At 44.5% G+C, this 17,280-nt stretch overlaps 1 protein-coding gene across 1 annotated transcript in view; it reads right to left on the reverse strand.

Moving 5' to 3' along the window:
• Nucleotides 1–1,763: 1,763 nt before the first annotated feature.
• Nucleotides 1,764–17,280, reverse strand: part of LOC102461494 (ABC-type organic anion transporter ABCA8) — a 73,850-nt gene continuing 58,333 nt past the window's right edge. Inside the window, exons 28-39 of the mRNA XM_014576572.3 lie at nt 16,259–16,350; nt 15,334–15,457; nt 13,493–13,610; nt 13,164–13,255; nt 11,165–11,343; nt 9,799–9,874; nt 6,401–6,495; nt 5,161–5,280; nt 4,448–4,588; nt 3,582–3,661; nt 3,428–3,483; nt 1,764–1,977 (exon numbers count right to left, since the gene is read on the reverse strand). Coding sequence (XP_014432058.2) covers nt 4,453–4,588; nt 5,161–5,280; nt 6,401–6,495; nt 9,799–9,874; nt 11,165–11,343; nt 13,164–13,255; nt 13,493–13,610; nt 15,334–15,457; nt 16,259–16,350 — 1,032 coding nt within the window. The 3' untranslated portion in view covers nt 1,764–1,977; nt 3,428–3,483; nt 3,582–3,661; nt 4,448–4,452. The remainder of the gene's footprint in view (nt 1,978–3,427; nt 3,484–3,581; nt 3,662–4,447; nt 4,589–5,160; nt 5,281–6,400; nt 6,496–9,798; nt 9,875–11,164; nt 11,344–13,163; nt 13,256–13,492; nt 13,611–15,333; nt 15,458–16,258; nt 16,351–17,280) is intronic.

A 17,280-nucleotide genomic window follows, 5' to 3' on the forward strand; every position in this document is an offset into this window, starting at 1 on the left:
AGGAGGAAACACTGCTGACAATGCCTGACAGGGAGAGAAAGCCAGGCTTCATTGCATGAAGGCCAATTGAGGAGGGGTTGGGTGGTGATTATGAAGCCGAGAAGTTTGTAGCAAAGGAGCTGAAGGCAAGAGGCAGCAGTCACTCCCTGTTCCCTAGCCACAGTCAACCTGTGGAACTCCTTGCCAGAGGATGTTGTGAAGACTAGGACTTCAACAGGATACAAAAAAGAGCTAGATAGGTTCAGGGAGGGTAGGTCCGTCAATGGCTATTAGCCAGGATGAGTAGGAATGTTGTCCTTAGCCTCTGTTTGTCTGGAAATGGGTGACAGGAGAAGGATCATGTGATAATTACCTGTTGTGATCCCTCCCTCTGGGGCATCTGGTATTGGCCACTATCAGCAGACAGGACACTGGGCTAGATGGACCTTTGGTCTGACCAAAGGCCATTCTTATGTTCTTATGAGATGATATGAAATCATCCATTGTGCCCGATGCTAAAGGAGTTAGCAAAATTGACAACCTTGGAGACAGGCAGAGACCCCTGAAAGGTGAGATGACCAACAAGACATAATGATGAAGAGCCGGACAATAACCACCCAGGGATAACCGTGGAAAGCTCCGAGATTAACACCATGTAAGAATCAAGGATTGCTGAGTGGCATTGCAAAATTCAGGCTCAAATGGGAATTTACAGGTATGAGGATGGGGGGTTTTGCCGCAGAATTCTGGGTTCAATCCTGCAGAGCCTTGAAGCATTGGTACAAGACTGACAGAGCCTACCTCTTCACTCATGTTCAGTGTAAAAGTCCATTAGACTAGCTCATCTGCAGGGGGGTATAGGTGGGTGAGAGAGAAAGAGAGAGAGACAATGCATGTATTGTATTTTCAGTAAAGGTAGTGTATTTCTTTTTCCCCCAAAAAAGATCCCAAGTGCTTCTTATAAGCATAAGAACTGAAGGGTCAGCTTCATGCAGATCACTCCTCCATTGAGACAAACATAATAAAGGACATGACCATATAAAATGCCTTTAATTATAAAATTTCAGTTAGAAAGAATGATGAGCAGTATATAAACTGACTTCCTTCTGTGCATTAGATGATGGCATTTATCAGTTATTCACTTCCCCACAGAGGGAAATGCACAGAAATGGGAACAGGAAATGTTTGTGTTCCAGTTACTCTGCCACTCACTCATCTTGTGACTATGGTCAAGTCACTTAGCCCTTCTTTGCTTCATTAACCTCCCTCCGGTTAATATTTATCTCTTAGGGGTTTTGTGAGGCTTTTACCCTCATTCTTACTCTGCTCTCTTCAGACTAAAGGGGAAGCTTGAGATCACCATGAATGTGCAAGGATTATGCACTTGCAACATGGTTTGTAGATTATCTGTACCAGTGGAAAACAGAATCTCATTGTTCTCACTCCATTGATTATTCTGTGTGGTTGTGCATGAGCTGAAGATTGGACTGAATCTCAATTAGATGGTGGTGACTGATGACGATGCTAACAAGGTACATCTGTATGTAGTTAATTGTTCACTTCAAAGCATGCTTCCCCATCCATATCAACAGTCCACATCCATCTGTCAAGTTCATGGACTTGTTTCACAGTTCCAGGCCTGAACTTCTCCAACACCTATTGTAAGCGGAGCAATTTACCTTGAGTTACCCCACTGCCTTCACCTTTACAAATCTTCCTTTCTCACCATGGAGGCTAATTTAGCAAAAAGTACTTCTGAGTCCAAAGAACAGCAGCCTCAAAGCTACATGCCACAATGTTTATTATGCTGATAAGTGTGTGGTAATAATAGTAAATATGTGCATTATTAAATCATACACATGAATGCTGAATAAAATATAATGGAACAGGTTGGTATTTTTAAAGGTCTTCCTGGTGAAGTCTTTTCCATTCAAAAGTACCTTCCAAAGCTGTGTCAAAATTATTCATTTCTTGCTCACGGGAGAGTTCTAAGAACACCTGAAATGGACAGCAACAAAGCTCTGGTTATTTCCTGGGACTAATAAACCAACACATGAAACATCTGTTACCATTTTTATGAAGGCAACATAAAGGTTTGCGGTTGCCCAAATAGGATCATCACAGAGGACAGGTTTTCTGCTGATACAGCTCTCTTCAAAGCAGCCAAGTTCAGTCTGGTTTCCTGTTCACCATGTCCCCAAAGGTCACTAGCAACACTGGAACAAAGCCATTGTCCTGTCTAAAACTGGAGTTTTATTTTCATTCACTTCTACGCATGCGTCACCCGACAGATTTCAAGTGAAGCTGGAATGGAGCAAGGGCGCTTTACGGGGGCTATTCAGACCATGATGCCCAACAAACGGCACGGCAACATTGCACAGAGTAGTGTCTGATCGTGGAATTTATGCACTCAGGATGGGGGTGGGGGAGTTATGGCCTAGCCTCATGCCTGGCACATCAGGCCAGGCATTGCAGCCACGAGCCACTCACACAACCGACTGTGACTCAGTCGTGGTTTGTCTGCTCATTTCTCCCTGCTGCAGGAGGCTGATGTACATCTCCCTGGGCGGCGGGTATAGGAGGCAGGGGAAGGCACAGCCTTCCCAAACTGACAAGCTGGCCCCACCCACCCTCTGCCTCCAACCCTCTTCCCCCATTCAGCATGGCTCCCCCTGGTCTCCTGGGGCTCTCTGGGCTTCAGCCGTGCTAAGGCTGGGGCCGTACACTGTCAGTTCTCCTTCGGGGCCAGAGAGGCAGAAGCCCTCCCATCTTCGGGAGGGTGGGGAATGCAAGGGCTGCCCATACTCTGGAGTAGCCAGGATGCACGTGCGGGAGACGGGGAGGCTGTGGACAACCCAATGCAGGGTGGAAGGGAACCACGGGCCACCAATGCTTGCGGGGACCTGGGGAAGGCAGCAACCACCCTACTCCATGGGTGGCCGAGGGAAAGCTGGAGCTGCGGGCTGCCCAAGGTGCAGTGCGGGGCCTGGCTCCCTGGGGGTCATGGGTGGGGTTTTGGGGAAAAGGGGTGAGGCCTCCCCCAGCCCTAGATTCTCCCATCACCCATGCACATCTCTTCGTGCACCAACAAGGCTCTGCTGCCCAGCCCATAAGAGAAGTGGAGCCTTGGGGAGCAGCGACTTGAAAAGGCTGCTTGGCTCACTATGCAGCTCCTCACAATCTGGGATAGAATCGCAGGGGAATAGTCAGGCAACGTCTGTCCTGTTACTCCCTTTCCTGACTGGGCAGGCTGGACCTCCCTCTGACAGTCCCTGCTGTAACTATTCCCTGTAGAATCATGAGCATGAATCTGTCTCCCATAAGCATCTGTTTTTCCTCCTCCCAAAATTCAATCCTTGTGCTTTGCTCCCTGGCAGGTCTGCAGCCCATGCAAACCGTCCCCACATCGTCCTTCCCAATAGGTAGGGAGAATGCTGAAATCCCATGCCTGTTCCAAAGTGTTCAAAGAAAAGCTGTACTCCTCGAGGCCGAAGGTGCGTTTGGCTGTGGGGAAAGGAAGATACAGGTTACAAAAATACGTTTCACCTTTGCCAAGTCCTTTTCAACAGACCTTAGCCTTGCCCTGGTAGTTTCTTTCTTACCTGTCTCTAGCTTGGAGAAAGTCTGGGATAAAGGCAATGCATTGTGCATTGGTACCTTGTACACCAGCAAAGAGGAAACCCTAGAGAGAAAAGAAAAAGGTGTCCATTTTGAAAATCAAGCCACTAATTAAATTGTCCATTGTCCGGAGGGGAAGGAGAAGGTGTAAAAAGCTCCCATATCTAATTGCATGGCCCAGGCACAATCACAGTCTCTAATCAACTTGCCAGCTAGAAACTGTAACCCACTGGTCTTTCCCAAGGAGATATCTTGGATCAGGCTGTTATGTTTGCCGCCCAGTAGCAGGAATGACACATTAAGGGTGGGTTTGCACTATGTCAGAAATTCAACTTATGATACACAACTCCAGCTACGAGAACTGCGTTGTTAGAGTCAATGTATCTTAAACCGAATTTCTGGGCTAAGCCCACCATGGAGATCAACAGGAGAAACTCTCCCATCAATTTCCCTTACTCCTCATGACTGTGAGGAGAACCAAAGTCTATTGGGGTGACCTCAGCATTTGATTTAGTGGGTCCTTACCAGACCCACTAAGTTGAACCCCAGAAGATCAACCTCCAGAGCATCAATCTTTCTGGAAGTATCGACAAGGCCTAAGCAACTCTGTAGACATTCAGGACCAGTGTACCTTGTAAGCTGGGTGCTTGTGTAGCCACTCAGGAGAGAGTCAAATGTCACCCTGCTGATTAGCAGAGCATCCACAGCTAGGTTTTTGTCTCTATTGGTGGTGCACATTTACACATGCCTTGTGCACATAAAATTATTCCACACACAGATAAAAATGTACACATGGAGGAAAAAGATTAGAGGGAACATTATTCATGACCCTGATATGTATTGCATTTACCGTTCCTAACGATCTGCATGTGGAAAGATCCTCATAATCTCCATATGGAGGCAATCAACTTGTGCTGGATCTTTTACTTTAATTTCCAGTAAGTAACCTTTACCAAACTTGCTTTTCAGGTATTGAACAGCCCCAATGCACCTGGAGACAAAGAAAGCAACACAGTGGCCAATACTTATTAATGGACCAAAAATCTTACTTTCATGTCCCTCTCCTCTTAAGGCCAGGTGTACCCTAGACCCAGCAGCTCGACTTAAGGTACACAACTCCAGTTATGTAGAATATGTAGCTAAAGTCATCTTACCTTAAGCCAAGAAGGAGTACCAGCCACCAGCAGGGGTGCCCTCTGAGTTTGATTTAGCGAGTCTTAACTAGACTCACTAAATCAAACTCTGAAAGATTGATTGTGGCAGTGGCAATCTTCATTTTAGTGTAGACAAGGCCTTAGGGCAGTGGCTATCAAGACTTATATTCAGCCAGAGCTGTCCACAGCAGAGCTCCAGTAAATATTTCCATTCCTCTCATTGTCTTTATAGCATGTTGTGGGGGCAGGGGAGAAAACAGGAACAGTGTAGCGGGTTCAGGAAATGCTCTATGAGAATTTAAGCCCTGGTAGGCGTAACAAATGAGGCTGGTTCCCTAAAATCTGCCTGTTCTCTGAGAACTTCCATAGCATTCATCTTGCTAGTCCACTGATCTATGCTGTATCTTACCGGAGCTTTCCACACACCATGATGGCCACTCGATCACACAGTGCTTCAGCCTCCTCCATGTGGTGGGTGGTCAAGATGGCTCCTTGCTGCTTGTTCTTCAGGGCAGCCCGAATTGCTTTCCTAAAAAGAAAGAACCAACATTAATTCAGAAGATGTGCTCACCAAATGTTTCGATTGTATTTTCCCCTCCCAATGACAACAGGAATGTACTTGAAACCTAATGACAACTTCAACTGGTGTCTACTTCAAAGTATTTTGAAATAATCTTGGAAATGCTATGACCCAAATCCACTGAGGGATTGCTCTGAAATAAGATTTGCCACAGTGCTGAGTTAGTGGGACGGAGCGGTTCAGTACTTCTTTTTTGGACCCACTGTAGCTGAAATGCTGTGCCCACGAAGAACCAGGATTGTGTCATTTCAAGAGAAAACAACTCTCAACGAGACAATGCTGCTCAGAAGGGATGGGAGGAACTGACTTAGGAAAATAAATACTACATTTTGCTCCCTCCCATGAACTGAAACAGAGTCTTCACAGATTTTTTTTTCTTCAGATCATGAATGGTTGGGATGCGAACTCCCTCCAGAGTTCTCAATGATGCTAAAACATGGTACTACTAATTCTAGAATCCAAGCTGCAGCTGTCCCTGCACTTCTATTGGATGGAAGAGATAGTATAGGGTGTGTAACTCCCTACCTCACTCTCCTATGCCACTGGGAAGGAATCTGAATCATCGGGGGGTACTAATTTACCTGGAGGTCCAATGCTTCTTGCACTAGAAGGACCTTGGCCAGTAGAGGGTGCCATTTCTAAGCCTGATGACAACTGACTGGTTGGTTGACTTCAGGGATACCAAAGAGGACTTCCAGAGCTTCAAGCTCAAGTTCTCTACAGCTCGAGCTAAAATGTCAGGATGGGTTAGCTACCCTGAGTGTGCTTCTATCTGAGATTTTAGGCATATTCTCAGGCAGTTAGCCCATACTGCTGGCTTATGCTACAGTTCTATTTTTAGCACGCTCGCTCAATCCGCGGACATGTCCATTACAGCTGGAATTTACACCTTCCATCGCCAGCGTAAACATGCCCAGAAACAGGCCATTTGATAAGAGCTCCATTGTGGATTTAGAAGCTTGACCCCCGCCAAGCCCCGAAAGTCTCGGCCCTCAACTTTTCATTATGTGCTGGTGATTTAGCTCAGATGTTAAAAACATGCTTACTCATTGATTCGGGCATGACTCACCACACATGACTTTGCCCTTTTGGGTCCAGTCCAGTGGATGGTTCGTCCAGAAGCAGAACTGTGGGTTTCCCCAACATGCTCAGTGCAAAACACACCTAAAACAAGGAATAGACATTGGGAGCCATGTTCTGTCTTCCTGAAGTCTGTGGGGATGCCTTTATGTGAGAGCAATTAACACATTTTCTTTGGAAAAAATGATGCCTGTGATTCATTTCTGTGCAGGACTTGGAAATTTTCTAATTTAGAGCAAGCAAAAAACATGTCAACCTTCAAGAGACCAGTGCTTGCACTTCGTTTCCTCCACATCCACATACATGCTTGCAATGTAAGGAAGCTGAACAATCTGAACGGTGCAACGTTCTGTACTAGATTACATGGACGTAACGTCCCTCAAAGTGATGCAGCACAAAATGCCTGCCTGGGCCTCACCATTTCGTGAAAAGTCTCATCCATGCAGCTGGTATCAGAAGGAGGCTCCCTCTGGATCAATGGAATTTTTCGTTCACATTATGGATGTTTCAGAAACACGCAAGTTATTTCCTGGAGATAATTTACCAGCCATCACATAGAATCATAGTATCATAGGATTGGAAGACACCGCAAGAGGTCATGGAGTCTAACCCCCTGCCCAAAGCAATAGGTTAATTCCCAAACAGAGATGTTACTAGTGTATACTTGCAACAAACAGAACAGGAAAGGTTGGGTTCTGCTTTCATTTACACCAGTGCCAATGCACAAGGACTTTGCACTAGCTTAGTGGAGTTATTCCACTCTGGCAGAGCAGGGAGCAACATTTGCAACATTTAATCAGTGGCCTAATTTCCAAAAGTGCTGAGCACCCATCGCTCGCACTGACTTAACAAGCTATGTCTGGACTGCAGCAAGAGGGCTGGCAGCTCAAGCAGTTATATGCATGCTAGTTCTGATCAAGGCAGTTTGCTCAAAATAGAGATGTAGCTGCTGCAGTGCAAGCGGCAGGAGGGGTTAGCTGCCCTGAGAATCTCCGAAGAACATTAGAACAAAAAAATGGCCATACTGGGTCAGACCAAAGGTCCATCTAGGTCAGTATTCTGTCTGCGGACAGTGGCCAATGCCAGATGTCCCAGAGGGAGGGATCACAACAGGTAATTATCATAGAATCATAGAGCTGGAAAAGACCTCAGAAGGTCATCAAGTCCAGCCCCCTGCTCTAGCCAAGACCAATCCCAACTAAATCAACCCGGCCAGGGCTTTGTCAAGCTGAGACTTAAACACCTCTAGAGATGGAGACTCCACTACTTCCCGAGGTAACCCATTCCAGTGCTTCACCACTCTCCTAGTGAAATAGTGATTCCTAATATCCAACCTGGACCTCTCCCACCACAACTTGAGACCACTACTCCTTGTTCTGCCATCTGTCACTACTGAGAACAGCCTTTCTCCATCCTTTTTGGAAGCTCCCTTCAGGAAGTTGAAGGCTGCTATCAAATCCCCCCCATTCTTCGCTTCTGCAGACTAAACAGACCCAACTCCCTCAGCCTCTCCTCAAAGGTCATGTGCTCCAGCCCCCTAATCACATGATCCTTCTCCTGTCATCCATTTCCAGAGAAACGGAGGCTAAGGACAACATTCCTACCCATCCTGGCTAATAGCCATTGATGGACCTAACCTCCATGAATTTATCTAGCTCTTTTTTAATCCTGTTGAAGTCCTAGTCTTCATAAAATCCTTTGGCAAGTTGTTCCACAGGTTGACTGTGCTCTGCATGAAGAAAAACTTTCTTTTGTTTGTTTTAAACCTGCTACCTATTAATTTCATTTGGTGACCCCTAGTTCTTACATTGTGGGAACAAGTAAATAACATTTCCTTATTCACTTTTTCCATACCAGTCATGGTTTTATAGACCTCAATCATATCCCCCCCTTAGTCTCCTCTTTTCTAAGAGGAAATGTCCAAGTCTTTTTAATCTCTCTTCATATTGGACCCATTCCAAACCCCTAATCACTTTTGTTGCCCTTCTCTGAACCTTTTCCAATGCCAATATATCTTTTTTGAGAGGAGGTGACCATATCTGTATGTGGTATTCAAGATGTGGGCGTACCAAAGTTTTATACAGAGGCAATAAGATATTCTTTGTCTTATTTTCTATTCCTTTTTTAATGATTCCTAACATTGTGTTTGCTTTTTTGACTGCTGCTGCATACTGCATGGATGTTTTCAGAGAACAAACCTCAATGCCTTGTAGATCTCTCTCTTGAGTAGTTGTAGCTAAATTAATCCCCATTATATTGTATGTATAGTTGGGATTATTTTTTCCAATGTGAATTACTTTACATTTATCAACTTTAAATTTAATTTGCAATTTTTTTGCTTAATCACTTCGTTTGGCAAGATCTTTTTGAAGCTCTTCACAGTCTGCTTTGGTATTAACTATCTTAAATTTTGCCACCTCACTGTTTCCCCTTTTCTCCAGATCATTTATAAATAAGTTGAATAGGACTGATCCCAGGACAGACCCTTGGGGGACACCACTAGTTACCTCTCTTCATTACGAAAACTTGCCATTTATTCTACTCTTTGTTTCCATTCTTTTAACCAGTTACCAATCCATGAAAGGACCTTTCCTCTTATCCCATGACAACTTACTTTATTTAAGAACCTCTGGTGAGGAACTTTGTCAAAGGCTTTCTGGAAAGTCATATCCACTGAATCCCCCTTGTCCAATTGTTTGTTGACCCCCTCAAAGAACGCTAGTAGATTAGTAAGGCAGGATTTCCCTTTACAAAAATCACGTTGACTTTCCCCCAACGTATTATGTTCATCTATGTGTCTGACAATTTTATTCTTTACTATAGTTTCAACTAATTTGCCCGGTACTGACGTTAGACTTACTGATCTGTAATTGCTAGGATCACTTCTAGAGCCCTTTTTAAATAATGGCATCATGTAAACTATCTTCCAGTCATTAGGTACAGAAGCTGATTTAAAGGATAGGTTACAAACCACAGTTAATAGTTCCGCAATTTCACATTTGAGTCCTTTCAGAACTCTTGGGTGAATGCCACCTGGTCCCGGTGACTTGTTACTGTTAAGTTTACCCATTTGCTTAAAACCTCCTCTAATGACACCTCAATTTGGGACAATTCCTCAGATTCGTCACCTAAAAAGAATGGCTCAAGTTTGGAAATCAACCTCACACCCTCAGCCATGAAGACTGGAGCAAAGAATCCATTTAGTTTCTCTGTGATGAATTTATCATCTTTGAGTGTTCCTTTAGCATTTCGATCGTCCAAGGGCCCCTCTGGTTGCTTAGCAGGCTTTCTGCTAATGATGTACTTAAAAACATTTTGCTAGCTGTTCTTCAAACTCCTTTTTGGCTTTTCTTATTATAGGTTTACACTTAATTAAGAAAAACCCACCTTTCTAGTTACTCCAGCAGATAATTTCCTGATCGCTTTCTTTAAATGATCCTGAAGCTCCAGAGCCTTTGCTATCCTGTGCAGAAGGAGAAAGAAAGGAAGTAAAATGAACATTTGATTTTCCCCACCATTCAACAGCTTGGCAGCACAATGGAAAGAGTGGGCGCAGTTCCTCTTGTAGGGACAGCTGGGTTCTGGTAGAAGGTCTTGTGGAGAGTGGAGGGTTTCTCAGAGTAGAGGCTCCTGGTGGACTTTGCTTTGGGAACTCATGCTCCTCCACAACCAGCACAATTCTATTTTTGGGGCTTTGCAGTGGAACCCCAAGAGGTCTGCCCTTTCCTGTCAGCTCTTCTGGGTGACACAACACCATGCCCCCACTGGTACGAGAGGTGTACCCTTTCTCCATCACTAGTGGTGAATCTTTGGCCACTCCGTTTTAACATTCCTAGTTCTTTTTCTGATGGCACCAACCAAAGAGGATTGCTTGGAGGAGCGTTGCTTTCTTTCTGCAAAATGACTTTTTGGGGGGGCATCTATTCTTTTCTCTTAAGGAAAAGGCATGTCTAATGCCAGAAAATGCTCACTTCCTCCTCTTTGCAGAATTCTTGTGGATTATGAGAAAAAATGGACGCAGACATTACTGCATTTCAGATTTCTGAGGTGCCCATAAACTAATCTCACTGTATATTTTCACGCAAGGACACCCTCCTGAAGCTGACCCATGGAGGGGTGCAAATCTTTCCAAAGTGCATGTTGTCTGAAGTCTTGTCATGATCTGAAGACTCCTTCTTATAGGACTGCTTACAGAAAAGAGATCAAACAGAGAAATTTGGAGAAGGGCTCTGCTTTGGCAGAGTTACATCAATGGTTTGAAAACTAGAAGAAAATGCTTTTGGAAAACCAAATTGGCTATCCCGTTTTTGGTTAAAACCCACAAATGATAAGAGTGTGTAGGGCTGAAGAAATAAAGTACATTTGATGAAATTCCTGTATTACAGACCCAGGCAATGCTGGGGAAATCTGCTAGTCTGTTATAAATCCTCTCCATCTTGTCTAGAGTGGACAGTACTTCACTGATCGATTATAACCCCTAATTTCACTTCTTAGCACCAGACTTCACAACCTACAGTTTAGACACAGATACAGCTAGCACCACCAGCTGCAAATCTAACTCGTTCTAAATGAGAAATTCGGTGTGGCTTATATGCTTGGCTACATCAACCAAAGGAAGACATTGAGGCAGTTCTGCTGAATCTTATTGCTTTAGATGAAGTGTCTGGCTTTCAGTAAAATTTCATTCTCTCTCTGCTCTATCGTTCCAAAATATGAAATAAAAGCTAAAAACTTGATTTGTTTTACTATGTACCGCCTGATGGTAAGCATCGCATCTTCTTTCCTCATCCCTTTCACAGCTGCATACACCTCCAGATGTTGCTGCACAGTCAGGTTTGGCCAGAGAGGGTTCTCTTGGGGGCAGTGGCCTAGAAAGCCAGTTGTGCTCTCTTCCAGTTGAGCTTCAGCGGCACCTTTCCCTTTCACCAGCACCTGAACAAACAATCTGTTATTCTGCTCATAGAATCATAATCATAGAATCCTAGAGTTGGAAGAGCCCTTAGAACAGTGTTTCTTAAAGGCAGTCAGAGTGTGCCGTGGAGAACAGAATTCAAAATGGCTGCCCTTAAAGGGGCAGGTGACTTTGTTTTGTCAACCTTTTTTCCCTCAACTCCTCCCTCCCCCCTTTTTTTCCCTCAACAAAAAATCCTTTGTTTTCCTTAAAAAAAAAAAAAAAGCCTTCGTGTTCCTCGGTCTTGAAAAGTTTAAGAAACACTGCCTTAGAAGGTCATCGAGTCCAGCTCCCTGACCAAAGCAGGCCCAACCCCAACTAAATCATCCCAGCCAGGGCTTTGTCAAGCCAGGACTTCAAAACCTCCGGGGATGGAGATTCCACCACCTCCCAAGGTAACCCATTCCAGTGCTTCACCATCCTCCTAGGCTATGTCTACACTGCAATGCTATTTCAGGATATCGGAGTATCCTGAAATAGCTATCCCGCGTCTTCACAGCAAGCCCGTTATTTCAGGCTTGATATTCTGATGTCCCTGTAATTCTACAAGGAATAAGGGACATTTTGGGACAGTGCTTTATTTCAAAATCTGGCACTGTGTAGGCAGCGCCATATGATGAAATAAGCTATTTCAGAACATCATTGGAATAAGATACGCAATTTGTGTAGCTCAAATTGAGTATCTTATTTTGAGTTACGGTGCAATGTAGATGCACCCCTAGTGAAATAGCTTTTCTTCATATCCAAACTAGACCTCCCTCACTTTAACCTGAGACCATTGCTTCTCGTTCCGTCATCACTGAGAACAGCCTAGCGCCATTCTCTTTGGAACCCCCCTTTAGGTAGTTAAAGGCTGCTACCAAATCCCCCTTCACTCTTCTCTTCTGCAGACTAAATAAGCCCTCAGCCTCTCCTCGTAAGTCATGTGCTCCAGCCCCCTAAACATTTTTATTGCCTTCCACTGGACTCTTTCCAATGCAGCCACATCCTTTTTGTCCATCAGTAGCTATTAGCCAGGATAGGTTGGAATTGTGTCCCTAGCCTCTGTTTGTCGGAGGCTGGGAATGGGTAACAGAGGTGGGACCACTTGATGACTGAACCTAAGAACAGCCATGCTGGGTCAGACCAAAGTTTTCCCTAGCCCAATATCCTGTTTTCTGACAGTGGCCAATGCCAGGTGCCCCAGAGAGAATGAACAGAACAGATAATCATCAAGTGATCCATGCCCTGTCACCCATTCCCAGCTAATAGCCATTGATGGATCTGCCCTCTATGAATTTATCTAGTTCATTTTTGAGTCCTATTAAAGTTCTGGCAAGGAGTTCCACAGGTTAATAGTCCATTGTGTGAAGAAATGTTTCCTTTTGTTTGTTGCTAACCTCGTACTTATTAATTTCATTTGATGACCCCTAGTTCTTGGTTTTCCTTAATGTACTGTTTACAGTTAGCAGTGGGTTTGTCATTCAGGGCAGGTCTACACTAAAAGGGAAGGTTGGATTAAGATATGCAACTCCCGCTATGTTAATTATGAAGCTAGAGTTTCCCCGCTTGTTTCACGTATCCCCACTTTCCTCACAGCAGAAGGCCAATGGGAGCAAATGCTCCTACCAGCTTCCTTTACTCCTTGTGGAAGCAGGAGTACCAGCTGCCGACTGGGGGTGCCCTCTGGGTTTTATTTAGTAAGTCTTAGCTAGACCCTCTAAATCAAACACCGGAAGATCAATCATGGCAGCGCTGATCTTGTATTTTGTGAAGACATGGGCTCAGCCTTTTATTTCAGAGTCTATCCTGTTTCACCTACCTGCCCAGCAGTCAGTGCTGTCTCTCCAGCAATCATATTGATAGTTGTGCTTTTGCCAGCCCCATTGGGCCCTAATAGTCCAAACACCTCTCCTAGAACAAATATGGATCATTTTTAGTAAGACTTGCCTGTGCTGACAGAATGTTTGCCACATTTCCTAAACAAGAAAAAAACCAAAAGAGAAACTCTTTGCTCAAACAACAGTCATTAAAAATGCAATAAGGATGGTCTATAACTGAGATGTTCTAGCACATGAGTGGTCTACATACATCATCTTCCAATCAGACAATCCTCAAAATCATTGTAGTTACACATTCCTGGGTACTAACCTTTTTTAACACAAAAAGAGACATTTTTGGTGGCCACTTTCTTCCTTTTTTTAAATACCGAACTGGCTTTCTTGTCTTTATATTCCTTGCGCAGATTGTTGACAATGATAATGGGTTTCTGGGGAAAGGAAGGAAAGGAGAGAGAATTTATTAAGAAGAAATCTCTGCCACAACCCTAGGCAGTCCAGTCATTCTCACTGGTGTGTGAGGTTGCTGTACATAGGTTTTATTCAGAACACTTTCTGTGAATAATTTGTTGCCACTGAAATGCCTGAATTTTCACAGTGAAGGGATGAGATAGATGTTCTACTGTGGTCAAATCTACTAGAGAGTTATGTCAATCCCATATACAGGCAGTCCCCGGGTTACGTACAAGATAGGGACTGTAGGTTTGTTCTTAAGTTGAATCTGTATGTAAGTCGGAACTGGCGTCCAGATTCAGCCGCTGCTGAAACTGATCAGTTTCAACAGCGGCTGAATCTGGACGCCAGTTCTGACTTACATACAGATTCAACTTAAGAACCCCAGGCATCCCCAAGTCAGCTGCTGCTGAAACTGATCAGCGGCTGATTCCAGGAAGCCCGGGGCAAGGGCTTCCGGTAGTCAGCCACTGGTCAGTTTCAGCAGCGGCTGACTTGGGGACGCCTGGGGCAGAGCAGCTGGGGTGCTGCTGGGTTGGTCCAGTAGCGCCAAGGAGCGGTGCTGCGGGACCAACCGGAAGCGCCCCACCTGCTCTACCACAGGCCCAGGGCTTTGCTCCATGTCTCCCTGGTCTGCTGGGTGGGGGCGCCACTAGCTGCACCCCCCCCCAGCAGACCAGGGACACGGTGAGCAAAGCCGGAGCGGCGGCGGGGTGCCGCGCCTCTGAGGCTTTGCTCTGGCAAAGCCTCAGAGGCGCGGGACCCCTCCACCTCCCAGCTTTGCTCCAGGTGTCCCTGGTCTGCTGGAGATGGTCCCCAGCAGACCAGAGGCACCGGGAGCAAAGCGGCAGCGGCGGCGGAGTCCCGCACCTCCCCGGCTTTGCCACAGCAAAGCCTCAGAGGTGATGGACCCCTCCGCCTCCCCGGCTTTGCTCCGGGTGTCCCTGGTCTGCTGGAGACGGTCCCCAGCAGACCAGGGGCACCCGGGGCAGCTTTTCTCGCCCCGGAGGTCGAGGTGGCGGGACCACTGCGCTCTGGGTGGTCCTGCTGCCTGCGAGCTCCGGGGCGAGAAAGCCCCATTCGTAAGTGCGGATCCGACATAAGTCGGATCCGCGTAACTCAGGGACTGCCTATAGCTTTTTTGCTAATTTAGAGAATATATAGCTCCCATTAACATATTATCTGTGTGCCTCTCATTCTACACACAACATCTCTTTACTAAGTACTATCATCTCCATTTTACAGTTATGAAGCTGTGGCCAAGGAGATTAAGTGACTTGGTTATGGTCACAGAATAATTCTGTGTCACAGCAGGAAGCTGATTTCTGTGTCCTGGGTCAATGCTCTGTCCACTGAACTATCTTTCTTGCCTATATAATTTAGCTCTTATGCAGGCTACATTGCTAAATATCAAACTTCATAAAAACATGCTTGACATTGAAAGAGATCTTATTCCAAAGATCATTCACTTCAGATTGCACTAGAATAAAAGCGAATTACGTTCTATTTAAAAGTTGCCTTCTCAGTTCTGCTGATATCTGCTAATTCCACTTGGAAAGCCAATTTCAACATGCAGTGGAAAAATATAAGGGGAAAATCATCATTGGATTTCCACGTGGATGTTTACTATTTTTCCCCCAGTGGGTAACTTACAAATAGGAAGAGTAAAGAGACAGAAAAGGACAACTTGAAGTTTTTTACCTCTTGCTGATTTTCAGAAGCTATGGTTCCCCTTACTCTTGCCCGTTCAGCTTGCACATCTTCATCTTCTTCTTCTTCTGGCTCTTCAGGATTTGGATGGTTGATCTCATTCCTTAGGGGGATTCTGCCGACCAAAGGAATCAAACAAGGCATTTTATCCTTTGTCCAAGATCACAATTGGTGTGACTAGTGCTAGACCAAATGGCTAGACCTTTTACTTTTTTTATTCTTTGCTATTTGGAAAGTCAAGTACCCAAGAAGTTCAGAAAAATGCCAGAATTAAGCTTTCCCATATAAACTTAATTAATTCCTCTTGTTGCATATGTGTTATGGTAGCCTTCCCCAACATCAGTCACTGAATATCTGTGGAGGAGCTGGGAATAGAACTCAGGTGTCCCAGAGCAATGGCTGAAATACAAGAGACTGGCCTATCTCTTCTTACAGACCTTTGTTTCATCTACTCTGTGCTCTGAAGGAGGCTGGGTTTGTTAAGAACAAACAGTACATGATCTTGTAGATAAAGATAGTATCAAAGTGCACCTGCAAACTATTTACTGGATTTTCCTAGCCTTTGAACATGTAGCTTTGCAAATTTAACACCATTTTCCTTGGTGCAGAAGCTATCTTTTTGTGCTGTGTTTGCATTGTGCCTAGCACAATGGGGACATGCTCGAGGACTGTGACTTGTAGGCATGACAATACAAATTAATAACATTGTGTTTTGGATGTAATTCCACCCCCCTTTTTTTAAACAAAAAAACTTAGGAGGGCAGAATGTACCATGTGGAAGCCTACACAATCAATGCATGTTGGCAAATGTTTTGTGGAAAATTAAAAATAAACAAACTTTGTCTGTATTTCCAAGAAAAGGCCAAGGGGTGGGTTCTCTGTGAGAGCATGAAGAAGGGCATGTGTTGGCACAAACCTAAAGATTGGATCCTCTCTCATAACCGCTTTTCCGTATTTCATCTCCAGCCATCGAAGAAGAAAAATGAAAACAGCACAGTGGAGGTAAGGCTGAAAAAAATATTCAATGGGGCATGAATGGAAACGGCAACACTATAACTGTTCTATTTTAATTACAGTTTAGGTAAAGTGCCTGTCATTACTTAAAATGGGAACTGGCATCTCCTAGTTACCTGAGCTGCTAATTGGCAATTTAATGACAAGTGGCATCTTAGAAACTAACCAAAATATATGGAATATATATTTTTGCTTTTGTGGTCAAAACCCACTTCATCAGATGAATTGGAGTGGAATTAAAAGAAACCAAGAGATATAAATAACAGCAGAAGTACCTGTCAATTATAGGGCCCATGATGATGTGGCTAATTAAGTATTTATGTACTTAGTGTTTATGTACTAAGTAATTAAGTATTTCTGCATTTATGTACTAAGTAATTATGTAAGTCCCATACACAGCTTTTGATATGGAAATGCAGATGTTAATGGCAAGAAAAATAGGCTTTGTCATGCGCCAGCCAAGTAATGTTTTTGTTTAGGCCTGGGGTAACGGAGTCAAATCTGTAGCTAAATTCCAATTCTGCAGACTCTCTCTAATTGATTTGTAAAAGAATGGCGGCTTTTAAATCCGTGATTGAGTGACTAGGTAGGTTAAAAGTATCAGAGGGGTGGCCGTGTTAGTCTGGATCTGCAAAAGCGACAAGGAGTCCTGTAGCACCTTATAGACTAACAGATGTATTGGAGCATAAGCTTTCGTGGGCAAACACCCACTCGTCAGATGCATGTCTGATACTTGCTGAGCTACAGTTCTTCTGCAAGTTTGACACCATCAGCTCAGGATTAAACAAAGACTGTGAATGGCTCCCTAATTACAAAAGCAGCTTCTCTCTTGGTATTCACACCTCCAGATCAGCTGCTGGAAGTGGGCCTCATCCTCCCTGATTGAATTAACCTCATTATCTCTAGCCTGATTCTGGCCTGCAT

This window comes from Pelodiscus sinensis, chromosome 20 (genome assembly GCF_049634645.1).
Source record: "Pelodiscus sinensis isolate JC-2024 chromosome 20, ASM4963464v1, whole genome shotgun sequence".
Lineage (NCBI taxonomy): Eukaryota > Metazoa > Chordata > Testudines > Trionychidae > Pelodiscus > Pelodiscus sinensis.